At 40.1% G+C, this 23,523-nt stretch overlaps 1 protein-coding gene across 1 annotated transcript; it reads left to right on the top strand.

Annotated features, from left to right (window-relative positions):
- Nucleotides 1–1,412: 1,412 nt before the first annotated feature.
- Nucleotides 1,413–22,005, top strand: cyp19a1a (cytochrome P450, family 19, subfamily A, polypeptide 1a). Its single transcript, XM_072278195.1, has 9 exons — nucleotides 1,413–1,587; nucleotides 1,671–1,821; nucleotides 2,454–2,608; nucleotides 4,841–5,014; nucleotides 6,522–6,636; nucleotides 9,262–9,376; nucleotides 13,007–13,169; nucleotides 17,315–17,556; nucleotides 21,769–22,005. Exons 1-9 carry the CDS (start codon nucleotides 1,413–1,415, stop codon nucleotides 22,003–22,005), a joined length of 1,527 nt encoding a protein of 508 aa, XP_072134296.1.
- The last annotated feature ends 1,518 nt before the right edge of the window (nucleotides 22,006–23,523 follow it).

Here is a 23,523-nt window from a genome sequence, read left to right on the forward strand (position 1 = left end):
CCTACATCACTGATGGATGACAATTAAGGTAATTTGTAAGAAATATTTGAGAGAAGCTATGCAATTTAATTTAATCCAAAATGCTTCAGTCACAAGTATGGGTTACCTGTGAGGAAGAATTGTTTCCACAAAATACTGAATTTTATATTTATTCAATGGAAAACATCACAATTATTTTCCTAATGCTAGAATTTTAAAGAATAGGTGCTGTTGCATTTTAGAACATTCTCACGGTGTCAGAAGATATACAGTATATAGTATATATATATCTATACTAAAATAGATTAGGATTAAAGTTCAAATGTGTTTTGGTTGAGTTTTAGGGCATTGTGTGAAATTAGCAAATATTTTCTAAAAGATTTTAATTTTTTCTCTCTGCAAGCAATAAGTCCCACACAGTGAACTATTTTGCGTTTTTGTACTAAGTTATTTGAGTTAGAGGAGGAGACTTTGATTGTAAAATCAAATGGGTTAGAATTCTCTGAAAGAGGCTGTAGTACATTATGAACAGAGGATGATCTTGCCAGGAAAGGATTAAGGGGAACCTCTACGTGTGGGTTCAGAGGAGAGATGTCATCTATCAGGTTCAAGCGTACGTGAAACTGGGTGTGATTCAATAAAAATCGGTATTCTAAGTCAGTGAACTACAAAGCTAACAGCATGAGGTATATGTCTCCCTCTAGGAGTGCACATACCGTGTCCCAGCTAGAATGCAATGTTGGAATATTCAAATGCTCAACTTTTTGCTCCATTCTAGACAAAATGTTGTAGGTTTTGACACTAAATGTTTGACATAATTATGTTCAGATGCCGACATGGAATAAAAACAAGAATATACTAGTTCCTTTTCATTATGGGTTATGCTATGCTCAAAAATGGGAAATAAAAGAGGAAACTCAATGCAAAATGCACCTGAAACAAAGACAGATATGAAGTCGTGATAGCAGGGGAAAGAAATTATTTTGACAGCCATCAAATAAACAGGAGACAGAATAATGCTTGGGATCAAAAGGAAATTCCTATCTTAACCGATTAGTAAAGGAATGCAATAAAATGCAGCTTACAAAATTTACAGACTTGTCTGATACATTTTACATAACTTAATTAAGATCAATCTTGGTAAATAGGCTGCACCAAGGAGGCCAATAAGTGTTCAAGGACAAAATCACAGATTAAAGTTAGCGTTGTAAGCAGCTTTTTATTTGATTTATACCAAGGTTATGTGGAATCTTGCTCTTTGAGAAAGTAACTTTATCTTCTTTATTTTGATTTTGTTTCCAGTCCCTCCTGTTTAAACTCCTCCCATGCCCCATGCTGCCTTATAAAAATTTGTCTCGTGCGAGATTTATTCACAGAAGCAGTCTTTAACGTGACTTGCAACCTCTTTCTTTCAAACTTCAGTTCATGTAGAGATGAGAGAGCTTGCCTTGGACAAGAATTTGTTGCAGATGAGCCAGCCAGCCTATCAAAATACAACAACTGGGGTGGTGCCGCAGGTGGCATCGAGGGCCACAGTTCCCGTCCTGCTTCTCCTGGGACTGCTTCTCATTTTTGTCAAGCTCTCTCAAAAGAAAGCAACCTTGCCAGGTAAACATTTCCGTCAGAGAGAGTTAACCGAAGGAGCCATCACTCCATTACAGTATCGCTAACTGTGCAATGTCTTTATGCAGGTCCTTCTTTCTGTCTGGGCATTGGACCTCTCATCTCTTATGGTAGATTCTTGTGGATGGGAATTGGCAGTGCCAGCAATTATTATAATGCAAAATATGGCGAGATAGTGAGAGTGTGGATCCAGGGTGAGGAAACACTTATTATTAGCAGGTAAATCCATTTGCAAGTTCTCAGGAAATTAATAGTCTATTGAGCAATTCTCTGCCATGAACCATATTAACTGCGCTGATGCTAAAGGAGAGAAAATCTCCCTTGTAATAAAATTAAACAGGCATTCATTTGGTTTGTGGAACAGCCAGGTTGCTATACAGACACTTTCCAGACTTTATTTCTTGTCTAGACCATCTGAAACAGTGTGGATAACTTGACTCACCACAGCAGTGAACTGATTCCACACTCTACAGTTCTTCTTCACAACCTAGAACAAGGACACTACAACATACGTTCTTAGTATTATTTATTTATTTGTATTTGCAGTTTGTCTTCTTCTTCACATTGGTTGTTTGTCTGTCTTTGTGTGTAGATTTTCATTGATTCTATTGTATGTCTTTGTTCCTGTGAATGCCTGTGAGAAAATGAATCTCAGAGTAGTATATGGTGATGTATATATACTTTCATAACATATTTTCTTGAACTTTGAATGTTGAATCAGTCTTACAGTTAAACATAAACAGGTACATTATGATTTTTGCCATTGACGCTGATCTGTACTGCTGGCCAAGATTAGACTGGAATTTCCAGATGGGTGACTAAATTCCTTGCAATTCTGATTTATTACTTAGACCCTCTGCTGCCAACCACGTGATGAAGAAAACTCACTACATCTCCAGGTTTGGAAACAAGCATGCCCTTCAGTGCATTGGCATGGGTGAAAATGGCGTCATTTTCAATAATAATCCTTCCATCTGGAAACAGACACGGTTTTATTTTGCTAAAGGTAAGATGTTTTGTCATGTTTGTTCTGTAGTGTTGCCTCAGTCTTTCTCAAAGAGCTCAATCATGGATGTTTAAGAATACATTGCATTAAATGGCTGCTCTGATGCCAAAATCTCTTGCACTCAATTAATATATACCCAATTGTGCAGCAGTGATGCTATGTTGTTACATTAATAATAGATTAACAACTGGGAGGATGTTTGATCAAATTACACTATGCCAGTTCGAAAGTTGAACTTTTAAAAATAAATATAAATTCTTCAAATAAGTATCCAGCATCATTCAAATAATCAGGAAGCTTTGAATTGAAAAGCCCCAATAGTCAATAGTGTGTGTGTGTGTGTGTGTGTGTAATGCAGATAGAAATGAGACATTTCTCCAAACCAGGGTGCAAGGCATAGTAGTACACATAACACATGATATTTTATGAAAGTAAGTCATTAAACTTGACGATTCTTCTACCACTCAGTTCCATTGATCTGCAAGGAAAAAGCTATAAGTTTCAAGAAGGCTCCTTGTCCTTAGGTCAACTAATGGGGACAAAAGAAATACTGGCAGTGCTAGAGATATATGATTATAAAGAAAGAATTAATTTACTGTGTCAATCCATTATATTTTGTTTCAATCCTTAAAATTGTGACAATGATATAGAAAAATGTGTTATCTGTATTTTTATTATTGATATAAATTCTTTTCCCATAGTCTGTATACTGAAAATTGGCAATAAACAGTCTTGAACCATTAATCTTGAAATATCTCCAATTACATGGACAATGTAACCAACAGTAGTTTTATATTGATAATATTCTATGAACTATTATCATAAAAGAAAGTTTTAAATATTTGAATTATTAATCCATGAGATTACATACTTTCTGGAAGTTTCAGTTGCAAGTCCTTAAGGCAAATTTTTGATTTAATAAAAATTTTCTGCTTGTAAGTTTTGCCATCACCAAAATAAGATTTAAGGTTAGTTTTAAAGTTTTATAACAGTCAGAAGATTTATATTCTTGAAGAATGATAGACTTTACGTGCAAGTGTGATACTAGGGATGAAAAATCAAATTGAGTCACAATAATGCATTTTATTCTTCACTTGATATTTTGTTTTGCTTGCTTGAAATTAATATTGGATTTATTTTCAGTACATGATAGGTTAACTAGCTTTACTTTTAATAACACTTCAGTTTGGTGAAAAAGCAGAGCTTGAAAGTACTTAGAGACTGCTATTGCCTGAATCTGTTAGAGATCTCTTGGTTAATACCTCTTGTCTATCTTTCCTTTTCAATAATTATCATACTGTATTTTATTCTGCATTATCTCCCTTTGTTAAAAGATTACAACTTTTCTTTCACGGACTTATTTACACTTTATTCAAGTTTAAATGATGTTCTTCTGTCAGCCCACTAGAGTATAGTTCAAGTTATGACCAGAGGCTGCATTACTTCCAGTCTTGAGTGACTCACCAAGAAATTTGGGAATCGATTGGACTGGTTGCTCCACAGGAGAGAACTCAAATTAATGCATTAATGCCAGGCACTCTCCCAACCTTGGCAGTAGGCATGTCGGGATTGTGAGAAGCGAGCAAGGTTTCTGCAGCCTTGGCACTTGTTCTGTCAAGTTACATGTGTGAGGCGCATCCCTGAGAGGAGGGATTGAGTGCTTGTCAAAGATCATCTCTGATGGTGTTAAGTTCTTCATATTTTGGCTTGAAAGTCCATAGGAATAATAGTGGCTTCCTTTGCATGTCAGGAACCAAATGATCGCTAATCAAGCCATTTGCTGTCCCAGTGAGGGCTGGGAGTCAGAGCGGGGTTAGTTACAGGACAGTTGCTTCACCTGCTTATTTATAACAGAATGACTGATGCTAATCAATTACAATATCTTCTGCTAAAGTAAAATCTGTTCTCTGATCCTCCAGAAGTGAATCACTGCCCATCCTTCACACCCCCAGTCCTTTACAACAATTTGTTCTGTAAGCCCCTAGATGGTGCAATTTTGCTGAAGCTTCTTTATGTTGTATTTTTTAAACACTCCTGAAGGACTATGTGTTTCTGCTTTATGCCTTCACCTCCTCCCTGCAAGGGACTCTTGTTCCGTGTTAGGTCTGTTGCATGAATGTGAGGCTCTTCCTAACAGTATAATTCAACTGAATTACAAGTGAATATGCTTTCTACAAAGTCAACAGTGTAGAATTTAAGATTTGTTCTCAGTGGTGTGTATATCCATTTCAGCCCTGACTGGCCCCAGTCTCCAGAGGACTCTTGCATTGACTGTGGAGTCTACTCGTGATCACTTGAAGAAGCTGTTAGGAGGGAACGATACCACCTGTGTAGATATTCTGCTCCTCCTGAGGGCCATAACTTTAGACATCGCCAACCGTCTATTCCTCCGAGTGCCTCTGCACGGTAATTCCAATTGTTGGCCTGGTTTATGGCAATCATCTGAAGTTTGGACAGTAATAATAATATTTTCATAACGTGTGTGCTGTGCTAATCACCCTCTTCCATGCAAAACTGACTGATCTAATTGGAATACTCTTTGCTGCTGCTCATCACAGTTGATTTCTATCCTATTAGCACTTCAGTCAGAGGGTGGTGACAGTGTGGAATGAGCTGCCTGCACGTGGTGCATGCGAGCTCGATTTCAACATTTAAGTGAAGTTTCAATAGGTACATGGATAGTAGTGGTATACAGGGTTATAGGCCCAGTACAGGTCGATGGGAGTAGGCAGCTTAAATGCTTTTGGAATGGACTAGATGGACTGAAGGGCCTGTTTCTATGCTGTATCTTTCCCCCAGGATCAATAAAGTAGACGATGACTATGTAATTCTCTATGACACTTACTCTGGCAAGGGGGTCTGTTTATGTACAAGTGGAACAAGAATAACAATGGAGTAGAAGAATTAAATAATGTAATGTTTAAGTAATGTTTCTGTCATTTATTCTTTGGGGATTTTTCTGTCTGCGAAGAATAAGAATTTCAGGTTGTGTAGTGCATCCATTCTCTTATATTAAATGGAACCACTGACTGGTTCACAGTGGGCAATTTACAGCGTAGGAGTTACAAACTGAGCTTACCCAAGATGAACTCATGTACCCTCAAAAGTTTGTGTGAAAGTTAGAGAGCCCTCCATGCACAGGAAGCCCAATTGATTCACTGCACTATCATAGGAGCAGCACATGTCACGTTCTTGCAATCAATCAGATACAGCTCGAGATTAAATGGCACATTAGTCAAAAGGACAATGAATGCTCAAACTAAATCCCTCTGTAGCACTTTAATTCAGCCATTCATAAACCAATTGTCTATATTTATGAAAATTCATGCTGGTCCAGTTCATTACGAAATTTGCATGGGTTGATTTCACACCACTGTTCTTCTGGTATCTTAATCAAGGATAAGAATTGAAAAGTGAAACAGTGCAGAATATTGGTGGGCAGATTTGGATTTGAATTAAGCAAATTTTCCTCTTCAGGAAATTGATTTGTAGCCTCTCACCCCTTCTTGTATGGCAAGGGTTGGGAATGGGAAAAAACTTGGTGGAGGGAGGATAGTATGGATACTTAAACCAGCCAAAAAGCATGCATTCATTCCTAGATTACTTGTTTGCTTTTAAAGAAGGAACCATAATGTTTTTCATAAACTGACAAAATGCTGGAGGAACTCAACAACTCAGGCAGCATCTAAGGAGGGGAATAAGCAGCAGACATTTCAGTCTGAGACGCTTCATCTTCTAACTTCTGCCCCATTTCTTTCTAGTCCTGATCAGACTCTCAGCCCAAAATATCAGCTGATTATGCTGCTCCATTGTTGCTGCCTGACCTGCTGAGCCCCTCCAGCACTTAAGCTTTCCAGCACCTGCAGGATGTCTTGCAGTTATGAGTTTCTGATAAGTTGTTTTGATTTTGTAGAGGTAGAAATTGTGGCCAAAATTCAGAAGTACTTTGACACATGGCAGACACTGCTACTGAGACCTGATATCTTCTTCAAATTCAAATGGATGTACAAGAAGTATGAAAAGGCTGCGTGAGTATTATTTCCTTTGTCAATGAAAACTCCATTTTGAGCCTATTAAGGTTGAGGTTGCCTTGCAGTAGAATAGAGAAAATAATATCTGGGACTCATTCAAGGGTAATTTAGTTAAATGATAGCTAGAATGTACGTTGTTTTTCATGGAGATAAGTAACATACAACCAGGTTCGTGGGTTTGGTGAAGAGACAGAAAACACTGACAATGAATATGCATATTAATCTTTTGTTTACAAACAACAAAAGATTCAGTCAGACATTTAAGTTCCCTAAATTACACCAGCTACAAAACTAAATATTCAACAGCTAGTTAGCTAAGAGCGTGCGCGTCTCTTAATTTGGAGCATACCTTCCCAATGGTTCTGTGAAGTGTACCCTTGGGACAAAGGAAAGAGGGAGAACAAGCCTTTTCAACTTGCTGTTCTTATACCTGGGGTGTTTGAAACTGGACACCAGCGCTGCAGCACACAGGGGCAACCAATGGAAAAGAGCAGCTACAGATTTTGAATGGGCCAAGCAGTGTTCACCCAGTAAGTAAGCCACACTCCCACACGACATCAGATAGAGTGAAACAAAGCAAATAATCCTCTTCCTTTCATTTATGGACGATGATACAATGTTAGCCAGGATCCCTCTTTTTCTAGCATTGACCCATCTGGCTTTAGTTATGCCAAAACTGAATGTCAAATTCAAGTCTGCTTTCAGGAAGGAGACAATTGTTCTGAAGGCAGTGCAGCATATGTTCAGCAGATTGATTCCTGTCAGGAAGTGGTTGTCTTCTGAGGAAGTATTTAATTTATATTTTATGTGATCTAGTCCTCCATGTGTGAGAGGCCAATCGATTCACCATGCTATCAAACGGATAAGTGCACCCGCCACATTCTCGCCATTGATCCAGTACGGTTCAGAATGAGAGCTGAAAAAACTGCAAAAGTAGGCCAAAGTCTCAGAGTAAATAGCCATCATATAAGATCGAGTGGGAATTTGATTTCACATTAGATGGTGAATTTTGCCATTCTTATTGCTAGAGAGCTGTGAAGGTGGAGTTATTACATATAATTAGTTGGAGATATAAAGATTTAGGACTACAGGGGAATTAGTGGTTATGGGAATGAGAGTTGAAGCCCATGATCAAATGAACCTTTAGCCTTGATTGTTTTTCATTTGATTTTGGTTGCTTAAATGGGTTTTCAATTAGCATTATCGCCCAGTTGATGGAGCCATTTAAAAACAGAAAGTCAGGTTGATTAAATTTACCTCATTTAATTTGAGGAAAACATGCTTTTCCCTAGTCTTCTACAGTGAAATACGGCCTGCCGAGTTCCTGAAGCTTTCATCATGCAGGGCTTTCACCTGCTGTGTTGACCATTGGGAATGTGGGAGTGCCTTAAAGTACACTCACCATGGTAACCACAGCACAGTTCCAAAAAAAGACTGTTACAGAGAGGGCTGGAGCATGGGTCTTCATCATAACTGCTCACAGACCCCCTTCCTTCCTAGTACCTGAAGACCATGCTCACACATGCATCACCACACACTGTGTCGTCCCAGAACTTGGACAGTATTTCAGGAACGTATCACAACATTGAGCTCAGAAGCATAAAGTTGTTGTGGATACAAATAGCACAGAGCAGATCTGACGCACAAGCAGATTCGTGAACCAGTCAGGCATACACAATTAGGGAGCAGAACATCAATGCCCGAGTGTGGACACTTCCATTCCTGTTTGGCTGGTGAATGGGTACAGTGTTCCTTGTGCGACAGTGATCGTAGGATGCATATTTTTGCACTAGTTTTAGCTGAGAATGAGAAATTGAGAAAATGATTATGTCATCTCTCACAAATGACACCACAGAAACGGCAACATTGCTTACGTGATGTGTCCGGTCCAATTGCTCAATGGACGAGTCTTCCTTTTCAAATGGACACAATCATATTAAAATATATGCAACTTCTTTTATGCACACCTTACACACGTGAAACAGATGTAAATGGACAACACACATCAAAGTTGCTGGTGAACGCAGCGGGCCAGGCAGCATCTCTAGGAAGAGGTACAGTCGACGTTTTGGGCCGAGACCCTTCATCACGACTAACTGAAAGAAGAGCTAGTACCTTGTCCATTCGTCACCCCCCCCCCATCCCTCTCCACCGATCTCCCTCCTGGCACTTATCCTTGGAAGCAGAACAAGTGCTACACATGCCCTTACACTTCCTCCCTTACCACCATTCAGGGCCCCAGACAGTCCTTCCAGGTGAGGTGACACTTCACCTGTGAGGCCGCTGGGGTGATATACTGCATTTGGTGCTCCCGATGTGGTCTTCTATACTCTTACTAGCTCTTCTTTCAGTTAGTCCTGGCGAAGGGTCTCAGCCCGAGATGTCGACCGTACCTCTTCCTAGAGATGCTGCCTGGCCTGCTGTGTGCACCAGCAACTTTGATGTGTGTTGCTTGAATTTCCAGCATCTGCAGAATTCCTCGTGTTTGCAGATGTAAATGGATCCAATTTCTTAGGCAACAATCTTTTTGAACGTTGGACCATATGGCCAACTCCTGGTCTTATTTCTTATGTATATGTTGTCAAGCTCCTTCCCATAATACTCTATGTTCTCGAATTTCAGTCAGGATCTGCAAAATACAGTAGAAGAGCTGTTACTGAAGAAGCAACAAGAACTGAGAGATACTGAGAAACTGCAAGACAGTACTGACTTTGCAACTGACTTGATTTTTGCACAGGTGAGAGCCTACTTAATTAAAATTCTATTAAGTATTAAATTTCCATTAATTTATAATGTATTATGGACATTCTCACCATAAGGATTGAATGACATTATCTGAATATTGAATGGATGTCATTTTCTGAATATTTGTGACTTGAAATGTGATTTCTGTCTTTCATTGCTGGGCACTCTATGTATGATTTACTTTCTTCTTCACTCTCTTGTATCCTGTTAAGGTTTTCTTTGCCCTGTTCATAACTTTTAAGGACTTTTTTCCAGTCATTTCACTTATTCTCAATTCTTTTTGTTCACTCTGTTCCATTTTATTAATGCTGCCATTCTTTCATTTAGACTTACTTTTTTATTTCGTTCCTTGACGCATTTTGGTTTTCAATTTTTCATCCTATTGTCTCATCCTTTAATTTTCCATTTCTATTTAACTCTCTCCTAACTTTTTGGTACTTTTTCACTTTTATTGCTAAAACTTTATTTTTAACATTATTACTCTCCTAGAATTTAATACCTTTTATTCCCATTCACTTATTTTGAACAATTTTACCCTTTTTGTTGATATGTTTTTGCCTTAGTCTTTGATTTTTAATTTTTATTATTTCTTACTTTCAAATATGGGTTACTTTAATACTTTAATCCCAACACCTTTCTATAGTAATACTCAATTAACTATTCTTTATTTCCTATTTTTAATTATTGTTCACTATTTTCTTCTCTGATATTAAAAGGAACCATAGAACTATTGAACTATTTTAATCTTATTTCTTTATTTTCAACAAATTACCCATTTCCACTTTGTCTTCTCTTTTATTTTACTATCACCTTTCAGTGCTATTCAATTTGAAATAAATGAAGCGTTTATGTTATTTTGCCCGTTAGAGCAATTTTTTGTTTTTAGGACATAACCATCTAGCAATTGACTTAGGCTACCACATCTGAAAATGTATTCTGCATTTAATTTGGGGTGCAGCTCTGAACAATGGCTTCCTAAAAGCTATGAATTCCAGTCCAGACAATGCTGATTAAATTTCATTTGGATATCTGTGGTGTGGATGCAAATCAGGAAGTGTGAAGGTTGTATGTAGTTTCAAAGAAAGCATTGTCCATACATTGTAAATATGGAATTGTCTTTTGATATTTGACACATAAAATATCGAGCCCCACATTGGGCCAGGAGACCTTTCAACCAAAAGTGTCTCCATAAAATGCCTGCTATCCCTTGTTTTGTTAAATAAAGAAGATGCTTTGTATCTACCAGTACTTTTCTCCGGTGACTTCGTTCACGCAACAACATTGCTTCCTGTATGTTTTTCCATCCCGTTTCTCACAATTCAGTTTATTTCCCAGCAGTGTTATAACAAACATGTTGAGACCAAGCTGATTGCCCCCTCACTCAGAGACACCAGAACTGAGTGTACCTTCACAGTGACAACAGCTAATTCAATTCAGAGCATAAACTGTACCTGGAATCTTATTTGAATCATTTCCACACAAAGAGCCTATTTATTCTCGTGGATCATTAAGTTTAATGAAACATATTATTCAAATTATCATTTTCACATTATTTGTGCAAGATGATATGCATAGCTACCAAATTTCACTGTGCTCATCTGATGACCATTATGGAGAAAATGATAGACTCTTGCATAACTTCAGTTATCAAAATGACTTGTGTTAACAAAATGAAAAACAGAGTGCAAGAAAATTTGCATCCATCTTAGAGCAAAAGTACCCAGGGCAGGAAACATTTGAAGAATAGATTCTTAATTAGACAGGGCATGAAGGGTTACGGAGGGAAGGCAGGAGATTAGAGCTGAGAAGGAAATGGATCAACCATGATGAAAAGGTGGAACAGGCTCGATGGACCAAATGGCCTAATTCTGCTCCTATATCTTATGATCTTATAGCTTAATAGCTTACTTATACTTATTGCCCATTACATCACTGGTGTTTAGGGCAACAATTAAGGTCCTGCATTTCTGCCTGTGTTCAGGGATTCCTTCATCGTGTCAGTAGTTGCCTGTCAGCTTTTACTACCATCACTCATGCAAGTCCTGGCTGGAGACTCAGGAATACTGACACACTCAGATGTAGAAGTATTTTTCATTGCTGTTTCCACTAAAACTTTGTTTTACCAGTCAGGGTTGTTAGCCCTGAACTGAACCCCTGAACCTAGAAGAGTGGTGGACCACTCTTAGTCTGGCCTCTACCCTTTGGCCTCTACCCTTTGACATGGGTGACCCCTACCAAGAGCCAAAGCATACAGCACCGACTCCAGCCAACACGGCTCACTGGGTCATTGAGGCACGCAAGCCTCCAAGCCCTACAACAAGTTTGTGGTCTTGGAGGTTATGGTCTAATGAGGTTATCTAGAACATTCAGTGGACTATCCACGGTCACATGGAGAACGTAGATTGTGACAACAATATTCACTGACGGTTTGAAGGTAAGAGTCTCTTGGTATGGAAAAACAGTGTCCGAAGCAATGATGGAATAAGGAACAGAAAACTGAAGTGTGTTTATTCTTGTGGTCGAGACTTATCAGGCATAAGGGACAGCACGGTAGGGGCTAACACAATGCTTTACAGCATCTATGACCCGGGTTCAGTTCCTGCTGCTGTCTAAGGAATTTTGTGAATTTTCCCCGTGACCTCTGGGTGCTGCAGTTTCCTCCCACAGTCCAAAGATGTTCCAGTTGGTAGGTTAATTGTCCCTTGATTAGGCTGGGATTAGATTGGGGGTTGCTGTGTGGCAAGGCTTGAAGAGTTAGAAGGTTCTATTCCACACTGTATCTCAATGAATATCTAAGTTTGAATGACTAACTCACAACTTAGCATGTGTCAGGCAGAGCTCATTCACCTTTAGAGGTAGCTCTGGTTTGAGATAATGTGAATAGAATGGCTGCATTGACTTGAGTACAGAAAAATGTGCACTCCATTCCAGATGCCTAAAATACTAAAACTTCTACCATTCAAATAGAAAACTCCTTGATCTGAAATGATAAATGGTTTCTCTTTCCACAGATGCTGCTGGATGACTGAGCTCTTCCAACATTTTTGTTTTTATTTCAAATTCGAGCATTTTCCATATTATTTTGCTTTCTGTTATTAACAATCTCTTTTGTTGATTCAGCTTACATAAACTCACTTTAGAATTAGAATTTATTTAAATCTTGCATCCATCCCACAATGTGAGGGAGTAAAAATCTTTGCCTTATGACTCCATCGCAACGTGCAGACACGTGAATTTAAACGTCTAATGGCTTGTAGAAAGAAGCTGTCCCGTAGCCTGTTGATCCTGGCTTTAATGCTGCGGTAGCGTTTGCCAGACAGAAGAAGCTGAAACAGTTTATGGTTGGAGTGACTGGTGTCGCCAATGATCTTCTAGACCTTCTTTCTGCACCTGCTGCTGTAAATGTCCTCAATGGAGGGAAGTTCACATCCACAAATGCTCTGGGCTTAATGTATCTGTTTGTGAGATGGTAAATGATTTGGAAGCAAAAGTCCTTCTGGGGGTGCATTTTTATAAACAACAAAATCTTCAATCTTGTCATATTTTATCTTGTTTGGTAATACAAAGTTCACTTTATGTCATCCAGTACTTAAACAAAATTGCCTTTCTTCTGTTTATGTAGACACATGGAAAGCTGACTTCAGACAATGTCAGACAGAGCCTGCTAGAAATCTTGATAGCAGGACCCGACACAATGTCGGTCAGCGTCTACTTTATGTTGTTACTCATAGCGCAGCGTCCTGAGGTGGAGAAGAAAATAATGGAAGAGATTCAGGCAGTTACAGGTATGAATGTGAAACAGGGGGGAAAAAAAGCAACTGGGTGACCACAGGCTGATTCTAATCCTTGAGCCACGCTTCTGCTTCAATCGTATCCCTGAATTCCGTTTTGTGGATTGGATGGAAGCAATCAAGTGAACACAGCAATAAGCAGACCCTGACCTATCAGAGGCAAAATCAAATTAACTGGGGTGGCATGGTAAGGTAATGCAATTGCAGCACCAGTGATCTGAGCTCAATTCCGTTGCTGTCTGTCAGGAGTCTGTACGTTCTCCCCGTGACAGTCCACTCTGGTTTCCTCTCACATTCCAGGGACATAGGTTACTTGGTTATGGGGATGTCATTGGGCAGCCCGGGCTCATTGAGCCAGAAGGGCCTGTTACCATGCTGTATCTCTAAATAAAAATGAAATTTAAACATTATCATCCACTTCTTGGGTGACGGGGTGGAGGTGTAAAGCGTGCCTTCCCTCCGCTAGCTCGGAGGTCACCCTTGGGCAAGGTGTAGCACCTGCTTAGCCGCCGATCAGGGTCACGTGCAGCCATGGGAGCAGGTGGTGGATGGTGCAGATCACAAGCCCTGGTTATGCGACCACTGACGCCAAGTAGACAATCTCTGAAGAGTATTGATAAAGGCTGGGATCAGCCATCTTGTAAAGACACTGACCAGAAGAAGGCAATGACAAGCCACTTTTGTAGAAAATTTTGCCAAGAACAATCATGGTCATGGAAAGACCATGATCGCTCACGTCATATAATATGACATATAATGAATAAACATTTTTTTCCATCTTCTTGTTATCACCTCCACAGACAGCAATATTAAAACTGTTCTGCTGTAGAATTCCATTTCTCCTCTACTTATTATTCAAAGCCCCTGGATTTCTCCTCTTATGAGAATGATCAACGTAACAAGTGACATCCAATGCACCCCAAGCCTATGTACATGTGTCACTCAACTTCCCTCATTCTCTCCACAGAGATCTTCTTGCAACAACTGTCAGTATAGGAAAGCCTCCTCTCCTGTTTTAAGTCTGCTGACTGTAAAAATGAACATTTGGAGAATTTCTGGTCTCAGAGAGACCATCAACGCCTCTGGTCAGTATTGTACCTAAATCCCTAATAACTCAAGAGTGGTCCAACTCAGTAGAAACTCATCTGTAGCTAGAAATACATCCCTTATTCATTGTGCTAAGCATACTGCACGGTGGAGACATCACATTGGCATCTGATTATAATGCCCAGTTCCAGTAACTGAATACAATATGCTCTTGCTACAACGTAGCATACACTACAAGTGACCAGAGATAAAATTCTAAATGGGGTCTTCTCTTCTCCATTCTCTGCCTCAAGTTCAAAAATACTTTTCTTAGGCCCAGCTTGTCCTGATGCAGGGCCCAGACCTAAGGGAGGGACCACACCTTTGCCTGCACAGATGCTGCGTGTCCAGTTGGTTGAGTTCCTTCAGCGGCTTGCTTTTGTCTAATGCTTATAATGGCACAGAGGGAGATAAATCAGGGTCCGCATCAGCTCCTGGGGAGTTAGTCCCGTTAGTCTCATTTCTCTGCATCTCTGTAACTTATTCTCTCTGACACACGCCCATCAAATCTCCTTTCATTTTTTTACAGACACAGAATCAGGTTTATTATCACTGACTTATGTCATGAAATTTGTTGCTTTGCAGTAGCAGTACAGTACAATACATAAAAAATACTATAAATTACAATAATATATATAAATTAAGATTATATTGTATATATAGAAATTAAATAAATTATGCAAAAGAAAGCAAAATTACTGAGATAGTGTTCATTGGCTGGTTTATTTTTTGCCAATAAATTACATGAAGGAGATACTTAATGTTCTGTGTGTTCGTCCATCGTCAACGTTGATGAGGACCTCGACACCATTATGATGGTGTCGAGACTAGCGCGTGATTTGGATTTAAGTGAGGGAGAGTTGCGCAGCGTCAGCCTCACTCTCTCTTCCCAATTCCCATCTGGATTTAGTAGCAAGACAGTGTCGAGACGGCTGGAGGTGGGACTAGGCACAGTGGATGACCAGGACGTCTTCTGTGTCTTGTCCTGCTCTACACGTTCCACAACGCTCGCAGAGACCGCTTTCTTGACCATTGGACCCTCCATTGGTCTCGTCCTCTCAATCCGCCGGAGTCTGTCTTCACATGCTGGGATAGACAACTCCCTATCTCACCGAGGGTTTGAGGCCCGTCGGCTACCCTCACCTGGTTTAGCCGGCTTCTCGAAGCCGTTGCCTGGGGTGTGGCCACTGTCGCATGCAAACAGCTACGGGGAGCCACAGGTGAGAGCTGAGTGCCAGGTGGGGACCAAAGGTGGACAAACCGTCTTGAAAAGGACGCGACGTGTTCCCCCACCAGAGGTGCTACCCCTCCCTGACACCTCATACCGCCCAGATATTTAATGTTAAAATTAACCATTTCAGCACAGATAGCCCTCAAGGTCAAGATCAAACCTGGCTTGCTGGAGCAGTAAGCACTATTATCTGCAGCACTGTGCAATAGAAAGGAAGAAAGACTTTAATTCATTTGATGTGTCCCTTTGTGTAACTTTCAAAACATGTCAAAGTGTTCTATGGCCAAAAAGTCTCACACTACTCTACATCAGGAAATGGAACACCCCATTTTGTCCCCGCAAGTTCCTGCAGAGAAATGATATGCCAATAGACAGATACAAACAGTTACTTCTTGTACCTAATAAAGTAGCCACTAAGTGTATCTTTGCGGTCTTCTGCTGCCGTAGTCCAACCACTTCAAGGTTTGGCATGTGGTGCATTCAGAGGTGCTCTTCTGCACACACTGTTGTAACATTTGGTTTACTGTCGCCTTCTTGTTAGCTTGAACCAGTCTGACCAATCTCCTCAGATCTCGCTCATTAACAAATATTTTGGTCCACAGAACTGCTGCTCACTGGACTTTTTTTTTTGCACCATTCTCTGTAAACTCTAGAGACTGTTGTGGATGAAAATCCAAGGAATCAGCAGTTTCTGAGATACTCAAACCACCTCATCTGACACCAACAATCATTCCACGGTCAAAGTCACTTAGATTACATTTCTTCCCCAATCTGGTGTTTGGTCTGAACGAGAAGTGAACCTCTTGACTATGTCTGCATGCTATTATGCATTGAATTCCTGCCTCATGATTAGCTGATCAGATATTTACATTTAATGAGCTGGTGTGCAAGTGTACCTAATAAATTGGACACTTGTTTGTTATAATTTTAACTGAGCTATACATATTGGCCTGGACACCTTGGATAACTGTTCAATTCTTCAAACTAGTTTCTTAGGTTTTTTTTATATCAGTTTCATATGTTCAGAGGACATCGATTCATCAGTGTAGTTCTGTTCAGTACTGCAGTGGACATCATGCAAGACCACTGTGCTCAGAGCTCTGGAGCAAGTGTTGAACCCAGACTCCCTAATGCAGTGAAGCGACACCACCTATTGAGCCAGAAATTTTCCTGAACTTGCTAACCTGCATAAGACATGTTACTGTTGATTTTCTGTCTAATATTACAAACTTATGGTCATCTTAACTTCAAATTTCTAAAATACACTCACAAAGCTACAAAATCTAGATACAGAAAATCTGGGAAAAAAAAGCTGTAGTTACTTGATAGGTCAACCCCCCCACCCCCCCAATCCCATCTCCATCTATATTTTTAAACTTCTTTAGATCCCATGAGCTTTCTTTAGGGCTTTGCTTCTCTCTGTGCCTTGACTACTCCAGGACTTCCTGCTCATATTCCAATTCTGGAACAAGGGTGTTTATAGGGCTGCTTCTCAGTAATCACTCAAGTATTTTGACAAGTGAATCACGGTACATGAATGATAGAAAAATGGAGGGCTGTGTAGGAGGGAATGGTTACATTGACCTCAGAGTAGGTTAAAAAGTCAGCACAACATTGTGGGTTGAAGGGCCTGTTCTGTGCTGTAATGTTATGTGTTTTCTATGTTTTAATTCTCCACCTGAATGGACATAACATCTGACACCTACTAACATCCACTAAGTGGACTTTAGTGAGACCTAAAATCTCTGTTTTCCAGCAGTGTATAATAAAGACTAGAGATCAGATTCTAAATTAGATTTCCTACTTCTCTCTTCATTTCCAGGGAATAGGGAAGTACAGAACAATGACCTACAGCAGCTGAAGATATTGGACAATTTTATCAATGAGAGCATGAGGCACCAGCCAGTGGTGGACATAACCATGCGCAAGGCGCTGAAGGACGATGTGATCGATGGCTTCCGAGTGAAGAAGGGTACCAACATCATCATAAATTTGGGCCGCATGCATAAGGATGATTTTTTTCTCAAGCCATATGAGTTCAATCTGGAAAATTTCACTGAAAGTGTGAGTATCTGCACTAGGATGCTAAGCCCAACAATCTAATTCACAATTCCAAACAAAAGCAAAATACTGCAGATGCTAGAAATCTGAAATAATCACTGAAAATGATTAAAAAACTGAGCAGATCAGTTAGCATCAGTAGACAAGGACAGAGTTATGTTTTGAGTTAATGATCTTTCTGATTGACTTGAATTATTAACTCTACCTCACAGCAGAAGCGCCTGGTCTACGGTGTATTTTGCATCATTTGCAATATATTTGCATTATTCTATCTGTGTAGAGTCAGTATAAAGGCAGCTTGAAATACTCATGATATTAACGGAGGTGCTGATGTTCCAATACTGTATTCTTTGCCCGTTGTCAATGCGTAGTTGTTCCCACAAGTCCTATTCAGAGGAACCTCTGAGGAAGAAAATCAATGCTCAGAATGTAATAAGATCTGAGTGACCCCCTGGATAGATCAGGAATTGGAATGCAGTATCAAAACATATGAGGGTCCCTGTAGATATTGAAGGAAGACAGAACTCGTTTCTGCAGGTATACGCTGCCTGGGCTGGTAGTTGATACCCTACACAAGAGGATAGAACGGAATGGGGTTAACAATCCAAGTTCAAGATTGCACACACGCAACAGAGAAGACATGTTTAGTTTCCAGAGTACTTTTTCCATTATTAGTCTTCCCGTTATTGGATGCACTTTTAGCTCTGATGCTCCATCGTCCAGAGAGTATGGTGTGCTTGGTAAACCAACTGCACCATGCACAGGTACGTCACCTCTCCTAACAAAAAGGCTCAAAAACATAAAAGCAACGGACATGAAATTTCAACAACTCCATTAATGAACTAGTGATTCCATTTACATTTAGGGATATTTTTGTTGCCAACATTTACCTGGCAACAGTTTAGTTTCACAGTGCTAATGAACTTGCTATACCTCAACCAATTCTTCTTCTTCTTCTTGAGCCCTTAGCCCCAAGTGTATAGGCCATCGATAACCTCCCATCTCCATTGTCCAAAGTCGATGGGATGGTTGGAGTTCATCAATGTTTCTGCAGTCCATTGTTTCCACTGTACAGGGGATTTCGCCAAGACAACTTCACTAGAGCCCTGTTGGCTGGCCTTACCCATTTCCATTTCCTACGACGGGGACATAGGGTTGGACTTTGAGGGACACCTCAGCCAATTTGACGTTGCTAATTGTAACATTAAGGGCCAGCAAGCTATTTGATTATGAGAAGCAGCAATTCCCAAATTAAGTTGGGCCATGAACATCTCTCAGTTGTTTGCAGACCTAAGACAGCTTTGTCTTTTGTGCTCTCTTTGCTTCCCTCGATCGCTGCCATGAATCTGTTCTGAAAGATCTTCTGTGTATCCTCTCTCCATCTTGTTTTCTCAACACTGGTTGACATTGGATGGACAATTACAATTCTCAGGATGTTAGCCTCGGAGATAGTTTGAGGTGGGGAGTGACAAGTTGTGTGTTGATTCCCATATAATGTAACTGCTGGAACTGGGAGGGATCCAGAAGGCAATCAGAGGTCAAGGAAAGACCTCAGTCCAAGGAAGAATTAATGGCTGACGGCTGGGCAGGTTTGGAGAAGAGAAAGAAGGTAGCACAATAAATTAAATTGGATTTTGACTCTACATTGGTTTATTGTTGTCACATGCACCAAGGTTGGAGTGGAAAACATGTCTTGCACACCACTCATACAGACCAACTCATTCCAACAGTACACTGAGGTAATACAAGGTAAAACAATAGCAGAATGTTACAGTACCAGAACAAGCACAGAGCAGGTAGAAAATAGATAATGAGGTAGATTTTGAGGTCAAGAGTTCATCTAATTGCACTACAGAACCATTCAGTAGCCTTATAAAAGTTGGATAGAAGCTGTTCTTGAGGCTTGTGGTGTGTGCTTTCAGGCTTTCATGTCTTCTGACCAATGGGAGCAAAAAGAAGAAAGAATGTCCAGGGAGGGTGGGGTCTTCGAGTATGTTGCGTCCTTTACCAAGACAGCAACAAGTGTAGGCAGAAGAGCCCACGCAGGGGAGGCTAATTTCCACGATGTACTAACATGTGTCCACAATTTTCGGCAGTTTCTTGCAGTCTCGCGCAGAGCAGTTGCCATATCAAGCTGTGATGCAGCTGGTTAAGATGCTTTCTGTGGCTCATCTATGTTAGGGAGTCAAAGGCCACATGCCAAATTTCTTCATCCTTCTGAGGAAGTAGAGCCACAGGTGTGCTTTCTTGTCCATAGCCTCTCCTTGTCTGGACCAGGACATGCTATTTCCCAGCTTGCCAGACTTATCACCAGAACCCTGTTTTGTCAACTAGCTGTATTATAAATTTCCAATAACCTAACCACAATTAATTGCACAAGTGATATGATTAATTATTCAACATGGTAGCTGCTTTCAGCTCTAATTGTTGCAGATAACTGGAGAGGGTTTATTTATTTATTTATTTATTTATTGAGATACAGGCACAGAACAGGCTCGTCTAGCACTTCGAGCCACACCATCCAGTAATCCCCCAGTTTAATCCTGGCCTAATCACGAGACAAGTTACAATGACCAATTAATCTACCAGAGAGTATGTCTTTGGACTCACAGGTGGATAGGGTAGTTAAGAAAGCTTATGGGGTGTTAGCTTTCATAAATCGAGGGATAGAGATTAAGAGTCACGATGTAATGATGCAGCCCTATAAAACTCTGGTTAGGCCACACTTGGAGTACTGTGTCCAGTTCTGGTCGCCTCACTATAGGAAGGATGTGGAAGCATTGGAAAGGGTACAGAGGAGATTTACCAGGATGCTGCCTGGTTTAGAGAGTATGGATTATGATCAGAGATTAAGGGAGCTAGGGCTTTACTCTTTGGAGAGAAGGAGGATGAGAGGAGACATCATAGAGGTGTACAAGATATTAAGAGGAATATATAGAGTGGATAGCCAGCACCTCTTCCCCAGGGCACCACTGCTCAATACAGGAGGACATGGCTCTAAGGTAAGGTGTGGGAAGTTCAAGGGGGATATTAGAGGAAGGTTTTTTACTCAGCGAGTGGTTGGTGTGTGGAATGCACTGCCTGAGTCAGTGGTGCAGGCAGATACACTAGTGAAGTTTAAGAGACTACTAGACAGGTATATGGAGGAATTTAAGGTGGGGGTTTATATGGGAGGCAGAGTTTGAGGGTCGGCACAACATTGTGGGCTGAAGGGCCTGTAATGTGTTGTACTATTCTATGTTCTATGACTGTGGAGCACCCGGAGGAAACCCACACGATCACGGGGAAAATGAACAGGCTCCTTACAAACAGCAGCAGGAATTGAATCTGGGTTGCAGGGAAAGTATTGTATTAACCCCACACACGGGGGTGCTGTGTACACGGAACAAGCTGCCAGAGAAAGTAGTTGAAGCAAGTATAGTGCAAACATTTAGAAGACATTCAGAGGGAAATTCAGATGGAGTGGAAAGGTTTTGAAAGCTATGGGCCAAACGAGGTTAACTAGGTTAGATGGCACGATTGAGTTTGGTTAAAGGACCTGTTTCCATACATGTTTCTCTCTGAACTTTGACATTTAATTCCCATCAAGTACATCATCAGAAAGAAAATCAGAGCGAATCCAGGAATTCATTTAGATCTTTTAAAAAACTATAAAACTCTCCATTCTAAACAGTGGCATAAACCAGGTTTAATCTCTCTACAAGCTCTGGCCAAGTCATTGAATGGATTTGTCGTAGAGGTTGGTAGGTTCTTGATTAGTAAAGGCGTCAAAGGTTATGGGGAGAAGGCAGAAGAATGGGATTGGGAAGGATAATATATCAGCCATAACTGAGCGGCAGAGTAGATTTAATTCTGCTCCCATGTCTTATGGTCTAAGAAAATTGTACACACAAAGGTGCTTGTTTAGTTAACAATAGTGTACTGTCTCTATTTGACTTCACCCATCACCTTACAGCTAGCCTCCTTCCCCTCCCCCTACCTTTTTTATTCTGTCTTCTGCCCCCTTCCTTTCCAGTCCTGAAGCAGGGTCTTGGCCTGAAGCTTCGAAAGTTTATTCATTTCCATGGATACTGCCTGACCTGCAGAGTTCCTCCAGAATTTTGTGCAGGTTGCTTTGGATTTCCAGCATTTGCAAACTTTCTTGTGTTGATAATATATGGTCTCTGTCTATTTGTGCACAAGTGTCATTCAGTTTTAACAATTCTGTAATTTTAGGTGCCTCGTCACTACTTCCGGCCATTTGGCTTTGGTCCTCGCTCCTGCGTGGGAAAATATGTCGCCATGGTGATGATGAAAGGTATCTTGGTGACAATGTTAAAGCAATTCGCGGTCCATTCACATAATGGAGACAACGTACAAAATATGAAACATATAAACCACTTGTCCTTCCATCCTAATGAATCACAGACTCTCTACATGAGTTTTACTCCGAGGAATCAAGCACAGGATTAAAACAGAACTCAAGTAGTTATCACTGTTTGATAACGAGTGACATAATGAACTTAAGGAAATCATTCCAATGAAATATACCATCTTTCCATCAAGTTGACTCAGAAATCTTGATTAGAAACTTAGCCAATGAAGTTTGGATATTGAGAGATTATATATCAATGAAGTATATGTCTGAATTTCCCAGTTCATCCTTCTCCAATGTACTCACTCTTATTTTCCACTGATTTCTTATGTGTGGATCAATGTACAGTATTCACAAGATCAGCAAAAATGATTCTATTTACATTATATTCATGAGGAACCAATCATTATCTGTACAAGTACGGTGATCAGTTTCAGACCACTTGTGTCGAGTGGTTCCCTTCTTATACTGTTCTAATATGGAGTTGCATCTTATAATTTCAAAAACTGCTTGCAAATTTCAGAAGTTTATTAGCTAATATCCTTTATATATTTAAATGTTTTTATGCATTTATTAATGTGTATTATTACTTTTGGAACTTTATGGGACTCTATATGTGTTTATTTGAGAGGCATATTGGTAACTAAAGCAAGAGCCTTTGCTGAATCAGTCTGTGGAAAGACCATACCAATAATCTCTTTCAGTAAGTGTATATTAAATATAAAAATAATTAATGTAAATACAAAAGTAGTTCATTAAAAATAAATACTCTCAAGATATTTTGAGAAAAAAATACTCCTGTAAACAGAATAAAACAACCTTAGAAAGGGAAAGAAAATTAGGGAAGAGAATAAATTCTACTCTCACTTATGAGACCTTACTCAAATATCAGACATCTTACAAGAGTGCACCATGGGACACAGAGAAGGTGCTCTGTGCTGTGGCTTCACTGTAGCTGGTGATTTGTCACCATCAAGCTTGCGATGAGGTGAGGTACGAAATGTTTAAATTTCAAAGATTGAGAAAATGAAACTGTTAATTAATTATGAGATAACAGAATGCTTTTCATATTGCATAGAAATGCTGTAATCTACTATCTTACAGATCTTTTTGTGCCTTTATTAATATCTTGGGCCAGACAGGAATACTGTTCTGTATTCAGAGTATTGCCATCACCTGCCCTCAGCAGAAGGATGCTAAGTCTTCTCGTAAACAAAACAATGTGTGTGTTGGGGCCTGCCTGTCACCTTTCCCTCCTATTTCAGAGCAAAATGTGCACCATGGTAAAACAGAGTTATCGTTGCAAATTGGAACTGAATCTAAAACAAGAACTTTCCTTTCATGCAACACATGCAAAAGGCCAGGCAGCATCTATGGAATAGAGTACAGTTGACATTTCATCCTGAGACCCTTCGGCGGGACTCCTTTCATCCTCCATTGCAGCTGATGACAGGGAGTCCTGCTATAAGCTTCATCAGTCCCATAGCACTGAGATAATATGGGGTACTCTGGGACAAGGAAGAAATTAAAACATAAATTGAACAAAAAACTATCAGTACAATTTTAATGTTCAGCTGACTGAACTTGTCTGTCTATATCATAACAGCGGCCTGTTA

This window comes from Mobula birostris, chromosome 14 (assembly GCF_030028105.1).
Source record: "Mobula birostris isolate sMobBir1 chromosome 14, sMobBir1.hap1, whole genome shotgun sequence".
In the NCBI taxonomy this organism is placed as follows: domain Eukaryota; kingdom Metazoa; phylum Chordata; class Chondrichthyes; order Myliobatiformes; family Myliobatidae; genus Mobula; species Mobula birostris.